Source organism: Mixophyes fleayi, chromosome 9 (genome assembly GCF_038048845.1).
Source record: "Mixophyes fleayi isolate aMixFle1 chromosome 9, aMixFle1.hap1, whole genome shotgun sequence".
NCBI classification, from domain to species: Eukaryota; Metazoa; Chordata; class Amphibia; order Anura; family Limnodynastidae; genus Mixophyes; species Mixophyes fleayi.
The window spans coordinates 25,782,586-25,806,208 of record NC_134410.1 but is presented as its reverse complement, the minus strand read 5'-3'; the positions used below and the strand labels follow the sequence as shown (position 1 = coordinate 25,806,208).

Sequence of the window (23,623 nt, the reverse complement as noted above, 5' to 3'; positions counted from 1 at the left end):
GCAGGGCCTTCTCTCTTCTTGTTTCCATCACTTTTAACTTTGCTCTCCAGATACTCTGCCCACCTCCTTCTTGAGCCTTCTACCCACTGACTCCTCTCTTGCTTTTCTCTGCACCTTTTCAGTGGCTCTTACCCTGCTAGTTACGCCCACACTCTTGGGCACAGGTTCCCTGCTGTGCTGGATTTCCCTCACCCTTTCCTATTAGCTATGCTTTTAGGTACCGGAGTTATAGTGTTATTTGTTTATTGTACCGTACTGTTATACCTTGTACTGTCCTACAGTTTGTTCCTGTAGATTGCTGTCTTTGTGTATCCCTATAAATAAAAATTGATAATAATAATAATAGGGACACCTTCCAGGTAAGAAATCTGAACTCATCAGATTCCAGAGGGCGTTTTTATGAGTGTTCAAGTTCGTACAGCCATTTCCAATCAGGGGGACTTTCTACGGCAGCTCTGAGATGACCAAGATCAGGGTCTAATCCTATAATTTTAATGGTATGCATGTTAAGCTTTGGTGGAGAAGCATCTTTTTAAACACATTTTACCCCCATGTAAAATAAAGCTCTACATAAAACAAACAAAAAGTGTCTGACCGTAAGCTACTTTTACTTTGCAGAGGCTTCTCCTGAGAGAGCTATACATCTTTATATACATTGATCAGACCACATGGGAGCCCCGGGACAAACCCAAAGCAAATACTAAGCACACTGAATGCACAGCACAATGTGAGGTCCAGATTGTTCAGCACTTTTCCATTACTATATGCAGACATGACCTCTGCAGCCAAAGCAGGTCAGAGCTCCTAGACATAGCCAACAGGTTTTCCTACTTCCAGATAACTTTAATTCACTGGTGTTACAGTGGTCTACTTTATAGCCCTGGAATACAACATGTATGCTAATCTCTATGCACAGCATACAATTGTACAGAGAGACCAGCGTTATGTCTTCTAAAGTGGGAAACCCGTTTAATGTATTTAGAAAATGCAGCAGGAGCACGTCCAACACCTTTAATGATAAAAGAGGATACAAATGAAAAGGTTGTTTTTATTATTGTTATTATAGAAAAAAGGAGTTAAAGAAAATGTCAGACACATTATATTAAAATACAAAGAGAATTAAAATAAATGTCTAGTGGCACCGATAATGCAATTTGCTGAACACTGTACTACACGGAATAGATAGAGACTCCGATAGCAACTCTCCTTTCCTGTCAGACAGGATGGTAATCACTGGAGGATAAAGGACCCAAATAAAAGTAGATGTTATCCTACGATGAAAGCAATAGCAATGCACAGGAACTGGGTTTTCTTCCATGGTTTTGAAAAATTGGATCCAAAAATGATAAAGTAGAAAAATAATATATACAAGTTTTGTGTCCTACTTCAAATGACAAAAAGAGATGGTTCATCCAATTCGGGTAGAGAGCGTTAGTGCTGCCATACGTGTATAGGAGACCAGCACAAACCACATATGGGCCCTCGTTCCGGAAATGTATTGCACAAGCCATTTAGCCAAGCAAACATAAAAAAGTCCTACTTTATTAAAAGACAAAAAAAAAAAAAAAGTAATAAAGTATTTTTTTCTAATTGATTATTTTTTTAATAAAATGAATAAATCTGAAAAAATGTGTTTTAAAGAGGCATTTTTTTGTAATGAAAACAAAAAAGCCCATGTGCATTTGCCCTTAAGAGTCGGAAGGGCTAGTAATGCCTAAATAGGAAGTATAATCTGTTAACATTTATTTTTTTTTGGATCCTGCCAGTACCAGATCCTGTCTGAACATTGTAGAATTGGAAGCTTAGATGGTAATACAATGACAAGTCAAAAAACATGACTGTACTAAAACTACAATGACACTTGTTAATGTAAGATGACAAAATACCCAAGAACCATTCTCCTATGCATGTCTCTTCTAGGTTGACCATGGGGGGCATTTAAAGGGTCTGCCAGGTGAACAGTTCAGAGGTCGCACAGCTTCATAGGGTGCGATTAGTTCAAGGAGACGTTAGTGGTGCTCTCAACATAAAAATGAAGGTCTGTGTCTTCTTATAGGTGAGGTTATGGACAATGTAACAAAAATTAACTCAATCTGCTTTCTCAGGCCTGTTGGTATAATGCCCAAAGCAGAAGTGGCACTTGGAGAAGGCACTGCTGGGTAATGCCACTCAGGCGCACTGTTCTAAGAAGGCACAAAATGGAATCGGCAGGGTGTGCACAAATCTGCGGCTTGTTTCTGAATCGGCGGAGTATGGCAGAGAGGCTCTTTCCCATCCCACTTCTTCATTGTGCTGTGATAAAACCATTTTGGCAAAAGGAATAAGTAAACAATAATATAAAATATAGGTAAAGGAATGCACAATAAATAAACTTGCTATGAATGAGTGGAGCTGGCGGCTGCTTTTTCAGGCAGATTGTTCCCAGAGTGCTTTGCAACTATGAGCGTGCAACTCTGCAAAACCAGCTGTTAATACTATCAATATATATTCGTGGACCATAAAACGGCTGCTATCGCTTATCCCACTCTCCTTCTCCGCCAGCCAGTTTGCCCCTCGGTATTGCCAGAATTAGAAAGACGTCTCATTCAGCCTGGGCTTCTGGGGCAGTTTAGGAGGCGACGGGGAAGGTGAAGGTGTGGGAATATCAGATACTGCAGCAGAGGATGAGGAAGATGGCACTGGGGCAACACAGAGAGGTGAGGGTTGAGGAGGGGCTGGGGAGGATGGTCGTCTAACTGGTGCAGAGCCCCATGGTGTTTTGCCCCTGGCGCATGCCCCCTCAATGCTGGATCGGCGTGGGTCAGGCTGGTGGGTCTCTGTGAAGCGGGCAAGCTCTTGGCAACGCTCCACAAAACTGCCGCTGATACAGGGAGATGGTGGGTCAGAGGCCGTACCCAAACCTTGGCCCTCAGCTCTCAACTGGATGCCCGGAGTTTTGCTGGGTCTTGTGCCGGAATGAGGCTGGGTGTCTGACTTGTGCAGAGAACTATAGCTCCCTGAGAGGTGCGGCTGCAGATTGCACAGAGAAGCCCAACCCTCAGAGGGGCGAGAAGCCACAGCCTGGGGGCGATGTGAGGTGGGCGACACCAGCCTGGAGAATCGATCACGTGTGCTGTCACTCAGCTGGGACTGCAAGCTGCAAGATGGAAAGAAAAACAAGTTGTACAAAGCCAGCGCTCGCAGCAGAGGGGGAACAGGGACAAAAGAGAAGACAAATGTCTCCTCATAAATATATTATGAGACCATTAGAATAGTGTATTACTTGTGCTGAAAGCTTCCATAGAATCTAAACAACAGATAAAACATACGCTGTAACAAACAGATCAACATTTATTCCAACACCACTATGATCTGTCGATTTTGGGATTATAATATACGGAAATATTTACAGTTCACTTTGGGGAGCTTGAAGGGTTCATTTAGAAGGCAGCTTGCAGCCTCTGAACTTGAGCACTTACTCATTATAACATATCAACTCATACACACATGTATTTGAAATCATTTAGAAAAAAAAAGTTTGTAATTGTACAAATCCGACCAGATAAATACAATTCTGATTTGCAGCATCGTCCTGCTGTGATCTGAGAGAGCGTCTTGGACTACATAACGAGTAGTAGGCAGTACACAGGAATGTTACTGCCTTCAGAGAGCACACTGCATTCTAGAACTACTTATCCTCTGTTGGGTGTTACACTGTCAGATTTTACCTGGCTATTGATGCACGGTGGTTGGCGGTATGGGAGACGGATGTAGCAGGGCTCATTTCTGGGGTACGGGTGAGAGCCAGGTCACACTGCTCCAGCTGTTCCAGCAGCTCTTTCTGAGTAAGACCCCCTAGCTCTGCTGAAAGTGGCGGGAGAGATAATGACATAAGTGATAGAGGGGAAGATATAGGCATACAAACTCACTCACATAAATGCAAAGTCAGTGAGGGGAGGGGAGGGGGGGGCTACTCAGACATACAACGGAAGTGGGGAGGGGAGGCATAGAGGCCAGATCAGTAACCAGGTTAGCGGGACTGTGAACGCACATTTAGGGGATCAGAGAAGCATATACAAAGACTTACAAGGTCAGCAACAGGGTGGAACATTAAACCAATGAGGCCTGCGTGGTACAGGATCGCGACCATAGATGAGAACACGGTACAGGGTCAGTGAGTGGGGCACATAATTACTAAGCCATGCCAAACAGGAGGTCCTGCTTTAACCAACCATTAGATTCCTCATAACAGAGTGTTTAAAACAATGCGCTTTTAAGGAATCTTCTAACTACAAAAAAACAGACACGCATATATACCTCCACCTTCCCCCTTGGTTGCCACCTCCATAGCAGTGGTCAGATCCCACATCTGAAGACATCCGCTGGCGTGGCCAGTGAAGAGATAGCGGCGTGGGCGGGAGCCAATGCGGCTAGAGCCCTCACACTCATGGACGGTGAAGGAAGTAATGGGGGTACAGTCCACAGACCGGACCTCACAGATCCTAAAACAGAAGAACAGAATGAGGAAGCCGTTATACCAGGAGAAAGAGGCTGCATTTTCTGACCAGTTGGAATAATAAATACAAGTTATAGCTGTGTATTATTGTACACAATAGCACAAAAGTGTATATTGCCTTATGCATATGATGTACATTTATACCACTGTGTGTGATTAGGGGGGTGGGGTCACATGATAGAGATTACCTCTTCCCAGTGGAGGACAGACGGACATAGACAATATTGGAATCAGGTACAACGCGCTGAATGAAGACCTGCTGGTCATCTCGTTCACCAAAAGGACCTGCAGATCAATGTGCGGGACAGAACATAGAATTACAGTGGGCCGGACAAACGCCAGGAGTTGCAGTAACTTTTTGGGTGTATATCTAGACATGTCCATGAGGGTACTTCTTCTCTGGCTCCTAAAAAAGATTTGGCTGGCTCCTAACTTTCAATAACCCCTACACACATAGACATCCCCTCCTCCAGGGGTTAATGATCCTATAATCTGTTTGTAAACTTAAAGGCCAATGACCATATCACTTGTTTTTTTCAGTAAACCTCACTAATGTTTTGTTTTTATATGCATTCATTTTATATATGCATTTTTATTACTTGTAGTATGAATGGATTTTATGCAAATTGCTTCAAAGTGGTAGTTAGCCTAGTTTACGTTAATGAGATCAGCTTTTATATACCTGACTCTACACTCAGCAGCAAGCTGTTCCAGGATGTCTGATAAATGGGGAGGAGTCTTCCTGAACATGAATCAAAAAGAGTGCCTGGGCGTGTTAACCTAGATACACTTATGTAATGCTGGTACAGCTGTATAAATGTCCAAGGCTTGTTGCATGTAAATGTAATTTGCATGCCTATTTGATCATTAAAAGTGTCATTTGATCTATTAGACTTCCATGTTCCCTACCCAGTGCACCGCATGTTTACCTACTAAACTTCTTCCACAGTTCTGGAACTGTCCCAGATTCCTACAGTAATGCAGTTGGATTATATGTCACAGTGCCCGGTTTTGGTTTGTGAGCTTTGTATGTTTACCTAATCCACCTTTGGATTTGGCTACTTACTTGGTGAAATGTTAACCTTGATCTAAAACCAACTCAATAAGCAGCTGGACTAAGCCAGGCCTGATAGGAAGCAGACCATCTACTGGGCAGCTCTGCCCTATGAAACACACTGGTGATCAGCAATAGTTGAAATCACATTGTTAGCAGGAACATCCTACTACATTCCAGAATAAAGGAGATTTTACAAGTCTACTGGAGATATTACTAGTTGTACAATCATCGCTACGAGAAAATATCTGCGGTCTTTACCAATATCATTCCCTGCGCTGCAGCCGGCATGTCCGTCAATATCTTCTAGGGAAAGGATCTTGAACGATGCCAGAGGAGTGGATCCAGGCTGGGTGGAGATCATGCCACGGAAGCGCGTCACCGTCCACGTGCGCACATGGTTATTATCCGCACAAACTGAGCGAGAGATAATAGCATAGGAGGTTAAGGCTGCAGACACAATGTCAGGATAACTGCAGGTACATAGTGTTTGCAAAAATGCACCGCAATATGCAGAAAACATAACTAAACCATATAATGGCCAAAGAGTATCCGTTAGATGGCGTTACTATACACGTTACCAAGGTAGAAATGTAAGGACTGTGCTACTTCTAAGAAATAAGGCCCGGCATTATTCTCAGCTATACATTTGGTATCCAGGTAACTTACTCTATACACCAGACAGCAGCTCCTGTCGGATTCCTGCCTTGCCCAGCTTGGGGCTTTCAATTCAAGTTTGATTATCTTGCTTTGTACTCCCTTACTACAACCACTGTTACATTTCTATAATACCGACCTGCTCTATGCTTACACTTTGTATCCATGTGCCTTTGCTCTGTATTCCTGAATGCATCTGGATTCCTGTAATCCTGACCTGCTCAATGCCATGCTTATTATTATTATTATTATTATCATTTATTTGTTAGGCGCCACAAGGTTTCCGCAGCGCCGCACATAGTACAAACAGTAGACTATACAGGGTATAACAGTACAGAACAATAAACAAAAGTACCAATACTTCAGAAACTCCAGGCAGGCTGATGCAATAGACACGGAGCAGAAGAACAGGTAAGGAGACAGGAGGGAAGAGGGCCCTGCTCATGTGAGCTTACATCCTAAGGGAGGGTTAAACAGACCAGGCACAAGAGGAGCCAGTTGAGGGAATGGGAGACAAAACAAAAGTAAATTCTTTACCCCAGCTCTAATCCACAAAGCAAAAAATTCACCTAACAAGTCCACAAGGGTTTACGGATGTCAAACTATTCTATAATTGGTCCATTTTGTTAGTAATGGAAAAATGCATAGATGGAGCTATTAACATTCAGTTCAAAAGCACCTGTTCACTTCAATGGAGCTATTAGTGCATCTAAGTAAATACCACGTTAATGAATGTACCCATTCATTTTAATGTCTGTACCTACACAGATCCCCACCTCATTGGGTCGGAGCCAATATTAGTTGGCTGAGACTAGTGAAAAGATTTTTGATAATTTCCATGATTGATTAACTAAACCGATCTATCCTGCATTTATCACTCAGAAATGTGTGATTTCACAATGTTTACTGGAAGTCTGAAAAACTGACGAATGATATGTTGATTTACGTTTGACCGATTACAAAATAGTAAATATTATTTCTACAAATCCCCTGTTATACGATTATTGCCATCCTTCTACCTTGCTGTGTATTCTTGACTGCAGCCAATGATTCCTGTAATCCCGGCCTTTTATCACTTTAATGCAGACCATTTAAGTACTGGGTAGAGAAAACCTGCACACTACAGTCTGACGTGATAGAAGTGGTCAGACTTGCTTTTGCCAATGAAGGATGAATAGGAGATTACCGACAAGGATTTAAGTGCACAAATAAAAGAACAACGATTACCTGAGATGAGGTGTCTCTCGGACAGCATTATCTTGGTGACCGGGCTCCGGTGGACAGTGAAAGTCTGGAAAAGTTGAGGGCCGGATCCAACAGTCTCGGGGTGCTGAACTATAACTCTGACAACACCGGAACTTGTGCCGTATGCAATCTCGATCCAGTTACCACTGTCACCTGCAGAGAACAGGTTTATCACCGGAATGAGATGAGACAATTACAGGGAACAGGATCAAGACAGGCGAGAGAACACGGAGGAGTGACATCTCTCGTACATGTGGGAGGTGACACAGAGGAGTGTATGTCTCTGCGAGTGAGGTAACACTGATAAGGGGAGAGTCTCTTACTTGTTTTGGGCGTGAGGTAGACACTGAGGGCGGTTATAGCATCCTCTGTGGGGTCGCGGTAAAGCTCAGTAACAAGCAAATCATTGTCCTTCATGCGCAGCGGAAATTTCTGGACATCTGCGGGAAGAGAGGGAAACTGTACTTAGAATGTATTGTCCGGTTCACCGTCACATGGAAGAGCAGATTAATAAATTAGGGCTGCTTTGTCAATATTCCATAAGAAAGACCCTTCAGCTGCACCATTCGCACAGAAGATAAATACTAGGAGACAACAGAAGTCAATGCCATGGTCTGCCGCAAAGGAGAACACGACCATCGTCAAAGACACTTACCTACATAGTAGATGGACCCGTTGTTACACCCCAGCAGCAGGAAGGAGCCGGCTGTGTCATAGCTGTTTATGGGCACCACATCCTGGATCTATCACAAAATGGGGAAGTTAGATGGTCTCAACATAGGAAAAAGAAGAGGGGGTACATGTGTAAACATGAAGAGGTGTAGAGAAAAATACATAAGAAGTACAACCAAACTAGAGAAAGGAACGATAACAGTGTACATAAAGTCTGGAAATTCTTGAGAAATTTGGATAGAGCGAGTTCTCGTGAAATCCTATTAATACACAATGATCGGACAGCTTTGTTTACACATGCCCTGAAGCAGCCCTAGATCTCCTTCCTTTATGACAAGGCAATGTAGAGTTTTCAGTGAAGTTTTGTGTAAAATAAATTATCCCAAATACCGAATAATGTTGATTATATATGACTGGAGACCCTTGTCTTTCCCGGATGCTGTAGTCTATAAAGGTTTTTTGATGACACAGCACCAAATAAAAGGATAATATAAGGAACTGCACCCTCATGAAAATGCCGATAAGTAAGTTTTTGCTTTAGTGAGCCATGGTTCAAAGGCAAAATTATAGCAAGTGGTGAACGGAGTTGAGTTTGTACATATTAAAATGACAGCACAGAGCACGGATAAACATGAAGTCACACCAGAATGTAAATCGCTCACCTGCCAATGTTTGGTCACTGCATTCCATACCCCAATTTTTCCAGTGTGGCTTGTGGCTATTAACTGATTGCCCACGAAAAACAAAGCTTCTGCTGGTACCCCAAGACTAAAAATCCCTGAAACAGATGCGATATAGTTTGCATTAGGCACAAACAAACAACACAACACACTAAATGTCTTTAGAATTGACAGGACACACATTAGAAAATGTTACATATTAGAAAATGTATATGTCTCCCCAGACAAAAATGACAGACATAACTGGGGAGGGCAAGGACCCCTCCTATAATGACCATCTTAGTCAAACCGACTGACCCTCCACAGACTATACCATATTTAATCTCTCCCACCCACTCCTGATGGACATCTCGCTCATTCTCCTACCCACTGCTGCCCGTCTTCTCTGTGGTAGTCTCTCTCACCTATTTCACTCCCAGTGCCGTCACCAGTAATGGCCCATAGGATAATCTCGCTACAAGAGGAGACAGCCAGCATCTTGTCATTGTCTCCCAGTGACCCTCCAATGGTCTTGGCGTTCAGCGCCACCCGCTCAATCACCCAGTCCAGACAGGGGCTAGTAAAAATCAGCTGCCAGCCAGAGGTCTCTTTCATTCTAGAATAACAAAAAAAAAAAGAGGACACATGACACAGCCTTTCAGCGGAGACCGTAACACACACTACAACTGACATCCTCGTCATCCATTTATCTTATTGGGTTTTATTTTAAATATTTATAACATTTATTTTATTAGTCGTCGAATGGTCCAATGACAGCATAAAATAAACTATTAAAACAACACTTTAAAATGTCTGACTTGCCAAATTGGATCACCAGCACGAAGAAACGCGTAAGCACATTTTAATTTAATGACACACAAACGAATTGAGCTTTCACATGACTGACATGAATTCGCACAGTAGTGCAAGATCATCTGCACGTCAACAGCATTACTATTACTTTAGGTGTTACAACCTATTTTGACTGAGATTTGGAAATGACCGCAACGCTACGATGACCATAACCTGGAATCAGGACGGACAAGTGGAGATATAAATCTGTGACGCCACAAAGTGATTATTTGCTTATGGTAGCTTCTACTCCTAGTCACTGGATTAAATTTATGGGAACACTTATGGAAGTCCTTCCCTTTTCCCAATGGATTTCTAGGCCAATGGAATGATTTGCTGTCATTTTGAGGACAATAGATCTTATTTGCTGTGCTTTGTGCTATTATAATCAGTGCTGAATTATTAGTGCCAGCTAGTGGATTATATATGAACTTATTAAATATGTTTTTTTAATGAAGCACATTTTATGTTTTAATAAGTATGATTTTATTCATTATATCCACAGGTAAAATGGTCCTATTTGTAATTCTTTGGAGCATGGATTATTGCAACCTTCTCCTCACTGGCCTCCCCCACTCCCACCTCTCTCCCCTCCGCTCTATACTCAACGCGGCTGCAAGACTCATCTTCCTCTCACGCCACTCCTCCTCTGCCTCGCCCTACACTGGCTCCCCTTCCCCTACAGAATCCTCTTCAAGTTCCTCACCACCACTTACAAGGCTCTCTCCCACTCTACTGCCCCCTACATCTCTAACCTCCTCTCCAAACACACTCCGGCCCGCTCCCTGCGCTCAGCCAATGACCGCCGCCTCTCCTCCTCTCTTATCACTTCTTCCCACTCCAGAATCCAAGAATTTTCCCGTGCAGCCCCCCTTCACTGGAATGACCTCCCTCGTACATCCGTCTCTCTCCTACTTTGTGCTGCTTCAAACGTGCACTAAAAACTCACCTCTTCCACATAGCCTACCAACCATCTACTTAACCCCTCACCTCCGCTACTCGCTCTCCCTTCTGGTTCCCCTTGTGCCTGGTCTGTTTAACCCTCCCTTAGGATGTAAGCTCACATGAGCAGGGCCCTCTTCCCTCCTGTCTCCTCACCTGTACTTCTGCTCCGTGCTTATTGCAGCAGCCTGCCTGGAGTTTCTGAAGTATTGGTATTTTTGTTTATTGTTCTGTACTGTTTCACCCTGTATAGTCTACTGTTTGTACTGTGTACGGCGCTGCGGAAATCTTGTGGCGCCTAACAAATAAATAATAATAATAATAATAATAATAATAATAATAATAATAATAATAATAATAATAAGTCCTGTTAACATATTTTATGGTTTGCTTTTTTTGGAGAGTCAGGATCCTGTAACTACAACTTTGGTGGCTTTAGTACTCAGTGCCTAAGGGATTATATTTATATATATATATATATATATATATATATATATATATATATATATATATATATATATATATATATATATATATATATATATTTGTATATGTAGCTTATAAATCTACTGAATACAATGAGCTCATAGGACATGTACGATGAGGCAGAGCAGACTCCGACAGTCTAAAATTACCTGTAACAGACTATAAACTGAGCAAAAGCAACGGCAATCCAGTTATGGTGTCCACAGATGATCCGAACCATGCCGGGGTCACTGGAGCTCCCTAAAATGAAACAATTACAATTATGTATGTTCGAAATGTGGCCACAAAATCACATCATTATCTGAGAATATATATATTAGCCCTCCGATACTAAGGAAATATTACATAACTATATACCACCCATGTAATAAGGGTATGACTACATCCACGAAACACGTGCTTGTCTCTGCATACTATGTCATGTGAACCACTCGTGTTATGTTTGTGACCCCATCTCTTGGGCAATGTATTCTTAATCCCACACCCCAATATCATATATCCATTGCTGTAGTATGTGTGATGTCATCTAGAGTATAAAATCCATGTATTATACGTCGCTTGACCCAACATCCTACACACTATTGACATCTGCTGCACTATAAGCAGTAAATAAGATTCCTACACACATTCCGATCACATATTATTGAATAATTTGAATATAAAAGTGTTTATAATGAGATACAAACCTCCCCCACTTCCATAACTCCTCTCATCTAACAAGCGCCCAAGGATGCCGGCACCTCCCAGGTTGGGGGGCATGGTGTTACTCCTCCGGACAGGTGCCCGTTCACTTCCCCCATTCCTAGAGCCGACCTGCAGCCCGGACACACTGTGCCGATTCCTCCTCTTTGCTGGAAACACTGGAACACAAAAGATCTTGTCACTGGGACCAAAGTGACAATATAATGGATCATTTATTTCTAGGACTAGGGTGTAACAATGGGGGAGAGGGTAGGGGAATTGGGAGAACAAAATAAAAAATAATATAAATTTATTTTAATGTTTATTGGTCATTTAAAAGGGAAGCCTACTAACGCCGGACACATTTAATGGCGAGTTCTTCCCAAGGCCAGAGTGCAGTAATGACAGTAACACCAACTGGGATAGGCATTTGAAGTTGCACAACCGCGCTAAGAACGGAGGACCGTGTTTGAAGTCTGATCTGAGTCAGGCTTGTGATTGGAGCCCGCTTTGTCGTACAAACTCCCTCCGGAGGGTTGAACACAATACTGGTAAGCGAAGTGAATACATATTTGAACTGACTGTATTTCGAGCCAACCATGGAGGTTTAGTTTTTCACATTATCTATTAGGAAGCAGCCGGGCCGTGATTGTGTTTTATACGCCGGAATAACTCTTGGAGGAAGTTTAGCCTCGGATCTGTGATTACTATTAAGAACCTCCGGCTCTTTCAACGTCATACGATTTGGCAACTATTATTGATTGGATTATACACTGGAGGGACAGCTCCTTGATTTGCCCTAAAAGGTCTTTCTATACGCAGATTATAATTGTTATCCAATATTTTTGGCCATTTAGTCTAATTACCTCAGTACTGAAGTTTATTTTTATATTCACTCTATATGGTATGTATGTGCCTTTAGTATTTTGCTGGTGACATATCTATTTTATTCTGTTCATCTGTATAATATTACTATTCTTAAGCAATAAATGTTATGTAATACTATTAAATAGAGAAAGAGAAACTCCGGACATATTGCATTTATTATTAATTTTGGTTCATAGACCACATCCAGTTTCTCTACAGCGCAACTCTTTCTTTTTTTCCTACGAACTGGGATAGTCCCTCCTAAGACCAAAGTGCACTTACCTGGGGGTGGGAGGTATCCATTGAATAGCACACTCCCACACGAGGAGCGCTCCAACTCCTCACACAGCTGTAAGCGTCGCACTGCAACAAGGGATACGGTTAGTTACCTCTGCTCAATACTGAGGCAAGCAACAAACGCAGGGAAAAGAACAGGGTTACCTAGTGGGGTGATGCCATAAAACTCGGCCTCATGCAGCAGCAGGGAGCTGTTCACACCTCTGGAAGATACCAAACATACAAATAATAAGGGTGATGAAAGTCGAGTGTTACCGCGAGTAGACATATGCCAACTTCACAGACCAACCTTGTATCAAGCTCTTTGGTACGTAGAAAGTTCAGTATTGGAGCGAACACTATCGGGTCTCTGTCTATGAAGATCTGACATGACAAGACAAACAGGGCAACATTTTAGACCTAGCAGAGGCTGCCATTTCTAATTAATATTAGCTCTTTTAACTCACAGCTCCAGTTTCATCCTTAAGGGAGGAGATGCGGCCACTGAGAAGGCTGGAAAAGAAAATGAACTGATTGTTCCTGGCAAATCATTTATCAACTTTCTGTGACAGCTATAAAAAAAAAAAAGTGTTCTTTAATGTAATCAATGTAGCAAATGAACCATGAAAATAAGGCGATGTATTAGTCATGCTAAGGCACAACCTCTAATGAACCAGAAGACCTGATTTTACAGGACTGGTAACTAATGGAATAAACGTTTAGCTGTCTTTTATATAAATTATGATGTCATTTTGTATATATGCACAAATATGTATTGTACAATACCTGGAAAAGAATGTGTCAGAAGCCCACGTCAAAGTCTGCCTAGAAGTGCTGAACCTGTGCACAAGGATTACATTATATTATCTTCTGAAAGATACTGCTCAGGCATGTTGTACGACATATTAATACCATTGTCATCATAAAATGCAAAACCAATCCAGCACTCGACTCACACTCACCCTTTGACCAAACACATCTATATCCTGACGTATTCCTACTTTTTACACATTGATGAGAACCTGTACCACTTTATACTCCCATATTCTTTGACCTATTTTCTCACCTGTCCATTCACCCTAACTATCCTCCCAAACACAATCATTTTTATTTCTCCATCTCACTTACACTGGCCCACAACCCTATACGCCCTAACATATCATAGGACCATATACATCCCCATTCTCTCCCACTAACATTTATCCCCCTACAGGGGCACTCATTCTCCCCTAGGTATAGACTCACACCTTATGTTCCCTAGACCTACATTAATTTCTCCATGTCCCAAAGTAATTGACACTCTCAACCCTAAATGCAACTCAGCAGCAGTCTATGTACAAATTAACATAAGGCACAACTTACTTTACATAAATAAAAACACTGCATACAAAATAGCACTTCCCATAGGCGCTAATGTTAAAATCACTAGAATAGGCGACATTTATATGTGAATGTCTTCACATAGAGGTTATTATGTTATTACCATATAAATATATGGAGAAATAAAAATTTGCATAGTGTGTTATCCTTTAAAGGACTTTTATTTAAATGATAACACACTATTAGAATTTTTATTTCTCTCTCAATATATATGGTGTGATGACATTCCTTGAGGATATCAATATGAAGATGTCTTATAGGAGAAAATCCAATCCTAATATGGACGGACCATTGATGCTCCATAAGAATTTACCACCTAAAGCAATTATTGCGGACCACTATGTGCGGACAATTGTACTAAATGGTTGATAACTATTTTCCTTTTTTTTGGTTTGCAATTCATCTTGTACTGTCATACTGTTGTATCCAATCCATATATTTATATGGTAATAACATAACAACTCCTATATGAAGACATTCACATATAAATGTTGCATATTCTAGTGATTTCAGCATTAGCGCCTATGGGAAGTGCTATTTTGTATGCTATGTTTTACATGCGATGAAGGGGTGACATTCCAGTTACACTTTTGAGGCTGCTTTTGCAGGAGCACTCTACCATTGGCTTTGTTTTTTATTATAAATAAAAACACCCCAGCCATAATTTAAAAAAAAAAATAGATACTATCAAGACTAGGAATCACTGAAATGTTTTAGATTTGGGGAGTGTTTTATATATAGATCTACCAGAAGTGGTATTATTTGGAAGCAAAGAGTGATATAGGTACTGTGGTCCAACATGAGACAGCTGATATGAACACCCCTCAGTACATGTCTCCCTTTGACACTTTCATCCACAAACGTGTGTGTGTATATGTATATATATGTGTGTATATGTATGTGTATATATATATATATATATATATATTAGACCCATCCTCTCTCCCTCACCCACAGTGCCCCCCTTTACACTGTGACCCCGGATGTTACCGCCCCCCAGCACCACACTGTGTCCTGTCCCGGTGCTCACTAACATCCCTGCCATACTTACCTCTTTCCCCCAACATTGAGGTGTATAACTTCTCCGCTCCGGCCTCCCGACCCCGCCATCCCCCTCTCACCCTCCTCCTCCCCTTCACACAGCCGCCATGCTTCCGGCAACACCGGACTAAGGCAACACACACTGACTACTCCACCCATTGGCTGGAACTCCCCGTCAATCAGAAATATATCCCGCCCAGCTAATTCAGCAGAGAACAGGCCGGACACGCGACACGTCACTGGGCGGAGCCACGCCCATTGTCCGCTCTCTCCGGGATGATTAGTGCTCCAACCTATGGGTGGGGCCTGCAGTGACTGATGTCTGTCATCTGTGTGTCTCATGTACCCAGCAGCAGCTACGGGCACAGGCAGGAGAGTGTAAGAGCTGCCAATGCCTGGAGGAGTGGAGTCTGAGCACTCACTATGTAGCTGTTATGTGAAATATATGGTTTGTATGTGTGTTACTCAAAAATACAATTCTTTACATAGGTTTTAATATGAAGCAGTTATATATAGTGGATGAAATGGAAATTTAACAGTGAATTTAACAGCTAATGCAAGTAAATGGCATTTGATAGTTTTACCGTGACGACAGTGGGAGAAGTGGCGGTATGGTATAACAGATCCTACTGTTAAGATCATACTTTCCACTTTGGCAATTTGTTTTCCGGGGTGGGAGGTGGGGCTTGAAAATTAACATAATTGGCCCTGCCCCCTAACCTGTCATAGACATTTTTGGCCTACACCACCAGGGGTCGGGACCAGGATGATGCGTGAATCACGTCATTAAGCCCTGCCCCCTCCATTTAATTTATCAAACGGCCGGGGCAGCACGGTGGCGTAGTGGTTAGCACTTCTGCCTTACAGCACTGGGGTCATGAGTTCAATTCCTGACCATGGCCTTATCTGTGAGGAGTTTGTATGTTCTCCCCGTGTTTACGTGGGTATCCTCCGGGTGCTCTGGTTTCCTCCCACACTTTTCAAAAACATACTGGTAGGTTAATTGGCTGTTAACAAATTGACCATAGTTTGTCTGTCTGTGTGCGTCTGTCTATGTGTGTGTGTGTGTTAGGGAATTTAGACTGTAAGCCCCAATGGGGCAGGGACTGATGTGAGTGAGTTCTCTGTACAGCGCTGCGGAATTAGTGGCACTTTATAAATAAATGATGATGATGATCCGGGAGGTTGCCCTGCTTTCTCAGGAGTCCTGGAGGACTCCCAGAAATTCGGGAGTCTCCTGGACATTCCGGCAGAGTAGGCAACTATGGTTCAGAAGCACACTAAAACAAATATGGTATGAAAAGATGAATGAGCTATGATAATCCTGGCTCCCAAAAGTAAATCAAGGTCATTGTGGGATAACCCAAAGCAGTGGAATCATTGGAATAATGTAACTTTTATTTAATATACCTATAACTTTTATTTAAACCTACTAAAAACCAGTAAAGCTGAAAGACGAAATATAAAATGATAAAATATGTGAGAATATAGTGGGAAGCTATATGAATTTTGTGTGGGCGCAAATTGACCTCATTAATTTCTTAAATAAGTTCATCACCAAATAAGTGATGATGAAGCGTTTGTGAAACGTACGTTAGAGGATTAGCCAGGGACAGCCTCCTAATACTAGTTTTTTAGAGATATAATGGGAGCAATAAATTTAAATCTGACTGCTCAAGAAGAAAGCATTGCAAATTCATAGTCAGTATCTGCTGCAAAGGAATAGTCACGCTGTGTCTACGATGTATGCAGTGATGGAACAGCCAAGCTGTGTTTAAGATATATGATTCAGTACAGCAAGATCCTACTGTTAAAACTTGATAGCTGCATTTCATAAAGATCTCTATCAGCATGATTTTGCTAAACCGTATCTTACTATGCACAATCACATACATTGTGTGCAGCACGGTGGCTTAGTGGTTAGCACTTCTGCCTCACAGCGCTGGGGTCATGAGTTTGATTCCCGACCATAGCCTTAGCTGTGTGGAGTTTGTATGTTCTCCCCATGTTTGCATGGGCTTCCTCTGGGTGCTCCGGTTTCATCCCAGACTCCAAAAACATACTGGTAGGTTACTTGACTGCTATTAAATTGAGTCTAGTCTTTGTGTGTATGTTAGAGAATTTAACACCTTGAAATAGACACTCAGTCGAAACGCGTTGGGTTTGAGAGATGCACAACCACACCACCTGATCTACTATCTAGGATTTGGTTAATCGTCCAGCACCGTTCACCCTGGGAAGAAGTTGAGATATTTTTCTGCTGTCTGATTATTCTAACCCATTCAGCATGAGTACTTTGTGTATCTGGTATTGGATACTGTGACATCCTTTTATATTTTGTTTGTATGTGAGTGACCTATTGTACTAGATATTTTCCTCTCATTTTCTTCCCTATGAACATGGGTAACTGAGGAGGAATCTGCGATATTTGAAACTAAGATTCCTGTCCAAATGGATTCAAGATTTATGAATAAGGCCTAAATGAGATCCACTTTGGTGAGTTTAATACCATTATGGGAATGAAGATTCATTCTCTGGAATATAGAGAGGATCATTACTAAAGATTACGGATTTAATTATTTTGACCATTTTAGTGACATTTGTTATTTATGAGTCATTTGATATTGATGGTATTGCACTATTGGAATGTTTTATCTTTTGCATGTTTTCATTGATGCTTTAATGAAAAAGCAAGAAAATTAGAAGAAATTAGACTCATCCAGATTGAAATCTAAGTATGTATTTCCATTTAAAGAGTGGTTCATGGTTTGTTGTGAGAGTCACCAGAAGCGTTTAATGGACCATGTGCGCTGCAGTCTCCTCACTATGGCTGACCTGGAAACACACTGCCAGCGGGATCATTAAGGAGTGAGAATCGGATATATTGAAGATATTGAGGATCAAGAGAGCCATCAGATAGCCTGAATGCCGCACTGCAGGTAAGTAACCGGGTTGTATTAAATATATTTCATCCAAAGCTGATTTTTCAGTTAGGGTGTTGTATGCAATGATATTAATAGTGTTAGAGTAGGATAAACCTAACCCTCACCCTAACCCTAGCCCAGAAGGAGGCGATCGTGGCAATCACCCCACACCCCCCCAGTTGTATTTCACATATCTTTAAATTGCGGCCCAGAGAGACAATCAATGTAAAGGATGAGGTGGGACAATGCTAAATCCACCCCTTAACAAAAAGTCTAAGGGCCTGATTCATTGAGGATCTTAACTTAAGAAACTTCTTATTTCAGTCTTCTGGACAAAACCATGTTACAATGCAAGGGGTGCAAATTAGTATTCTGTTTTGCACATACTGACTGTTTTCTCATGCACACACATACTTGATAGCTTATTTGTACACTGAAATTTATAGTTGATATTTGCGTGCTACAGGAAAAAACAGTCAGTATTTAACTTATATGCAAAACAGAAAACTAATTTGCACCCCTTGCATTGTAACATGGTTTTGTCCAGAAGACTTAAATAAGAAGTTTCTTAAGTCAAGATCCTTAATGAATCACGCCCTAGGTCTGCCGCTGGGATGTCACATATAAACAAATTACTATGCAGTCTAGATCATAGATAGACAACCTGTAACGCTCAAGCTGCTGTCTCTCCCAGCATTACATGTGTCACATACTTGTCTACTCTCCAGGAACGTCCGGGAGACTCCCGAATGTAAGAGAGTTCTCCTGGACTCCCGCATCTCGCCCACTTCACTAGTGCGGCGCATCAGGTCATCATGGCCCCTCCCCCAGCTGTGGGGGCAGAGCATGATCATGTGATACCCATTACCACGTCCCCTCCCTGCACTTGCCACTTGAATTAAACAAATAGGCAAGTCTGATATATCAACATTAAGAGGACAGTCAGTCAGTTTTATAGACATTTACTGATGGGTAGCCTTATCTTTACTGATACATTATCACGCTCTTTCAAAAATGTGTCTATATCTGTACAAAGAAGCAGCACCTACAACACGAATGAGCTCAGGTATATGAATAGATTTTATCATTACAAAATTTCAAAGGTCATTAATTTTACATGTATTTATTTGGTGACGGAAGGGGGTGAGACTTGTTTTTTTGTTGTTATTGACCAGTGAAACTGTAACTTTTTTTTGTTACTGATGGTTGGTAAATTTACTGAAGCTTAGTAACCCTGCCATATCATTGTGTAGACACCAGCACTGTACTATCATTTTGTTTCTTTTTTAATTGATTGGGCTGAAAATCTGTCTACAATTTACATATTTACCATATATTCGCATAAACCTCAGCATGTTGGTGCTTCATAACCTTATTGAGTTATTACAAACTGTCTGCAACACTCTATACATCTCATTTGCATTCAGATTGTTGACTGCTCCTGTTCAGAAAAGCACATTAAGTTCCATTCCTCCTGAGCGGAGCTTCCCCCCAAACCACCTTCTTCCTGTGTTGCAAAGGGTTAAACAACAACAATTCTGAACATCATACACAAAAGTGGTGCCTGCAGCAGCTTGGGGAGGGTCTGAGCTTGTGGGATGGGGGTGAGAAGGATACAAGGCTTCTGTCCAATCTACAACAGCTGGGTGTCTTGTTACCACTTCCCTGCTTGACAGGAGTCCTGTGTCTGCACAAGTTGGGGGAATAAAGGTGCTTTATAAAACCTACATCTGCCTCTTTGGCCAGGTAAGTGTATTATTTTATTATCTATCTGCTTTTATTACTGATCAGAGAGCCAGGGTATAGCCATGGGGGTATAACTATGATATATACTGTAATAATAAACTTATTGCTAGGATCTGCTGTTGTCTGTACAGATTGTAAACTGTACTGCAGGGCTGTGGTCTGGTATTCCATTAGACCAGTGTTGGCTAAACTGTGACGCTCCAGGTGTTTGTGAAACTACAAGTCCCAGCATGCTTTGCCAATATGTAACAGCTTATTGCTGGAAGGGTATGCTGGGACTTGTAGTTTCACAAACACCTGGAGTGTCACAGGTTAGCCAACACTGCATTAGACTGTAAACTAATCAGGCCAGCATCTCATTGTACCTTTTTAAATTGTTCTAGAGAAGAATGTTTTATTTTACTATTAGATTGTACACTCCTGAGGAGAATGGTCTCATAAAGCTATAATAGTCTTGTATTAGATTGTAAGCTTCTCAGGACAGAGGTCTCGTTTCACAATAGATCAAAAGTTGTTTTAAGGAAGTTTGTGCATGGAAACTGTTGAGGAAAGCAGTAATACGTGTACTATATGTAAATATAGGTTCTACCTGTATGTATTTTGTGTCACATGAGACACTGCATAATATCCGCTTGTCTAGATCATGTTGTTTTCTACCATGTTATGGTATGTGTAGGATCAGTGATATTGTTCCTAATGGTGTCATATTCTTGCCTGGAGGCTCAGAGCGCTCAGTTCCTGTAACTTTCTCAGTATATTGCTCACCGATCAGTAGTATAGTAATATGTCAGACTTATGTGTCATTTTAGCCCACATTGGCTGCAAATCTGCGTGTCTGGGTCCATAAATTAATGTAAATTTCTTTTTTTGCCTTTATAGAATTCTGTCACTTTTGTTGAATGTTCTAAGACCCTAAGTACGACGCTGTGGAACCTTAGTGCTGCCTTATCAATAAAATATAATAATAAAATGTTCACAGATCCCCATCAACATATGATGATGAGCACTGACAGATAATAAATTTAGTCACACAATAGCTGCATCCGACCGTGAATGTGGTCATTGTCCGTCTACACTAATGATGTCTATGGGGTAGATTTATCAAGCTGGGAGTTTCCGGCGGATTTGAAAAGTGAAGATGTTGCTTATAGCAACCAATCAGATTCTAGCTGTCATTTTGAAGAATGTAGTAAATAAATAACTAGAATCTGATTGGTTGCTATAGGCAACATCTCCGCTTTTCAAACCCGCAGTTTAGTAAATATACCCCTATGTGTCTTCAAATGTACATGTTCAGCCAAATCTGACAGAGCTGGGCTAATGTCATGTTGCTAAAAATAAATGCAGTATGTGTGACATGACCTAGGAATCTGCAGAGGTCACAGAGGCAGGGAAATGCAGAGATTAAATACTGTGTTTTCTTCAGCTACTGGTGACTTTTTTTTTTATTTTTTTTATGCTTTTCTTTTGTGTGGCAGTAGCTTGAGAGTTTTTGAATGTTTTGGTTTATGCTTCATAAATTTCAAGTTGGACTATATTAGGATGTGTACATACTGCTTAAACTCTGTTTTATAGTTAAGCCTTGCATGCCAAACCGGTGAGACAGCAGACGTCCTATAGGAGTTCAGTATACGCTTATTTTATGTTTGCTGAGCAGTTTAGAAGTATTTTTTTTAGAATTATTATTTTAATTCAGAACACCATTCAGAGTTGTGTTAAAATAAATCTGCATAAATGTGCTTGGGACGTATTATACGCAGTTAATATCCTTTCATGATTCTATGGTGAAGTTAAGGGGCGCTAGACTATGAACCACAAGGAGGATTCACATAGCTCTTGACAACGCTTGTGTATACAATCTATTCTTATGGTGGGGGATTCAATTCTCAAGGACGTGGTTCATCCAGAACAGTCATGGTGGCACTAAGCGGCCATGTATGTACACTGATTTTTCTGAGCATCCCATAAAGGTGTGTAGGAATTCAGCGATGTTTGGATAATGTAGTACACGGAAATCAGTGTATACATAGCTGTATGTCCGTCGGATCATCGCAGGGATTGTGTATATGAATGTAACCTAACAGAGCTGATGGTGACATTCACATAACTATATGGAGAAGTTTCAGGAGGTTAAGTCCAAAGCTATTAAAATGTCATCATAGGGCCAGCATCTTACTAAAGAACACAGACTTTCTGAGTGAGAGGTCACTTGCAGTGTTTATTATTTACAAACATTGAAATAGAAAAGAATAATTTGTCATTTGGCACAGAGAACATAATTTTTCTTCAGATTGTGTTGCTTAACATGGCTAAGAAAGGCAATGCGAGCACAGCTGAAAACCTGTCACAGTAGAGGCAGCCATTTTGTGAGCTGTATCGGTATTTGTCAGAATGCAGCCAATAAGCTCTTTAGGAGCCAGTGACATCACTGCGACACATTGTCCCTGGTTGTACTAATCAGTAGCTATGAGGGAAAGAAGTTGTGAAACATTTATCCCATATTACCTGTAAACATGAATCAACAGGCCTGTTATATATATGTTGTCCATCTGCTTTTCTGATGTCACTTTATACCCAAAGAATCAGTCTGTGCCTCTGTGATGTCACTGGTCAGTAGTAGATTCATAGGCTGCATTCTCATGTTTGTCCTTTTAGCTTGAGAAATGGCTGCCGCCACTACATGCCTAACGTATTAAAAAGGAAAATTGGGACACAATAAGTACCTTCCATGATCTACTCAAACCATGCCCGGATCTGCCCAACCATCATCATCATCTATTTATTTAAATAGCGCCACTAATTCCGCAGCACTGAAAAGAGAACTCATTCACATGAGTCCCTGCCCCATTGGAGCTTACAGTCTAAATCCCCTAACATACACACACACACAGACAGAGATCATTGGGAGAGACTAAGGGCAATTTACTAGCAGCCAATTAACCTACCAGTATGTTTTTGGAGTGTGGGAGGAAACCGGAGCACCCGGAGGAAACCCACGCAAACACAGGGAGAACATACAAACTCCTCACAGATAAGGCCATGGTCGGGAATTGAACTCATGACCCCAGTGCTGTAAGGCAGAAGTGCTAACCACTACACCACCGTGCTGCCCCGGCCGTTCGATAAATTAAATGGAGGGGGCAGGGCTTAATGACGTGATTCACGCATCATCCTGGTCCCGACCCCTGGTGGTGTAGGCCAAAAATGTCAATGACAGGTTAGGGGGCAGGACCAATTATGTTAATTTTCAAGCCCCACCCCCCACCTGCTGCAACTATGCCCTCATTCTCATGGCGACACACTCCTTGAGTCTGAATCTGGACAGTCCTCCAAAATGGGGACTGTTCGGAGGTAGGATACTTTTGGGTCTATGCATTAAGCTCATTTGACACTTAAATGATGCGGAAACGACTATTTCCAAATATCTATAATTCTATAGGTTCATTATTTTTCAGTGCTCTTGTTTTATACCAATCCGTAGAGTTGATACATTTATAGATCTGTACTTTGATATCCAACAGAAGTGAGTTTATTTAACTCCTATACACTAAATAGTTGATTTACCTGTTTCTCTCTATGTATAGAGGCTTCTATTCCTTCCACTTTAAACACATATGCCAGCTTATCTTTAAATACCGTTAATGAA

General features: G+C 41.5%; 2 protein-coding genes across 7 annotated transcripts in view; one reads left to right on the top strand and one right to left on the bottom strand.

The window, feature by feature from the left end:
• Positions 1-1,741: 1,741 nt before the first annotated feature.
• On the bottom strand, positions 1,742-15,423 carry SHKBP1 (SH3KBP1 binding protein 1). 2 transcript variants are annotated; one of them, XM_075187073.1, is made up of 18 exons: positions 15,318-15,423; positions 13,673-13,726; positions 13,354-13,399; positions 13,197-13,270; positions 13,052-13,110; positions 12,893-12,973; positions 11,749-11,922; positions 11,212-11,302; positions 9,208-9,398; positions 8,786-8,901; positions 8,107-8,194; positions 7,775-7,891; positions 7,434-7,604; positions 5,811-5,966; positions 4,684-4,780; positions 4,297-4,481; positions 3,708-3,843; positions 1,742-3,136 (listed from the first exon to the last, which is right to left on the bottom strand). In XM_075187073.1, the coding sequence occupies exons 1-18, from the start codon at positions 15,374-15,376 to the stop codon at positions 2,569-2,571; spliced, it is 2,463 nt and encodes an 820-aa protein (XP_075043174.1). In that variant the 5' UTR covers positions 15,377-15,423; the 3' UTR covers positions 1,742-2,568. The 2 variants fall into 2 exon arrangements, with proteins under 2 accessions (XP_075043174.1, XP_075043175.1); XM_075187074.1 differs by having other exon boundaries at positions 3,708-3,840.
• A 24-nt stretch (positions 15,424-15,447) lies between these two features.
• The window catches only part of LOC142102296 (G-protein coupled receptor 4-like), a 51,022-nt gene continuing 42,846 nt past the window's right edge, over positions 15,448-23,623 (top strand). For 3 of the 5 annotated variants that reach the window (XM_075187079.1, XM_075187077.1, XM_075187081.1), the window contains exons 1-2: positions 15,448-15,755; positions 18,063-18,246. In XM_075187079.1, coding sequence (XP_075043180.1) covers positions 18,233-18,246 — 14 coding nt within the window. In that variant the 5' untranslated portion in view covers positions 15,448-15,755; positions 18,063-18,232. Of the gene's footprint in view, positions 15,756-17,326; positions 17,804-18,062; positions 18,247-19,658; positions 19,978-23,623 lie in introns of those variants that run through there. The other 2 variants (XM_075187080.1, XM_075187078.1) reach the window with 2 other exon arrangements.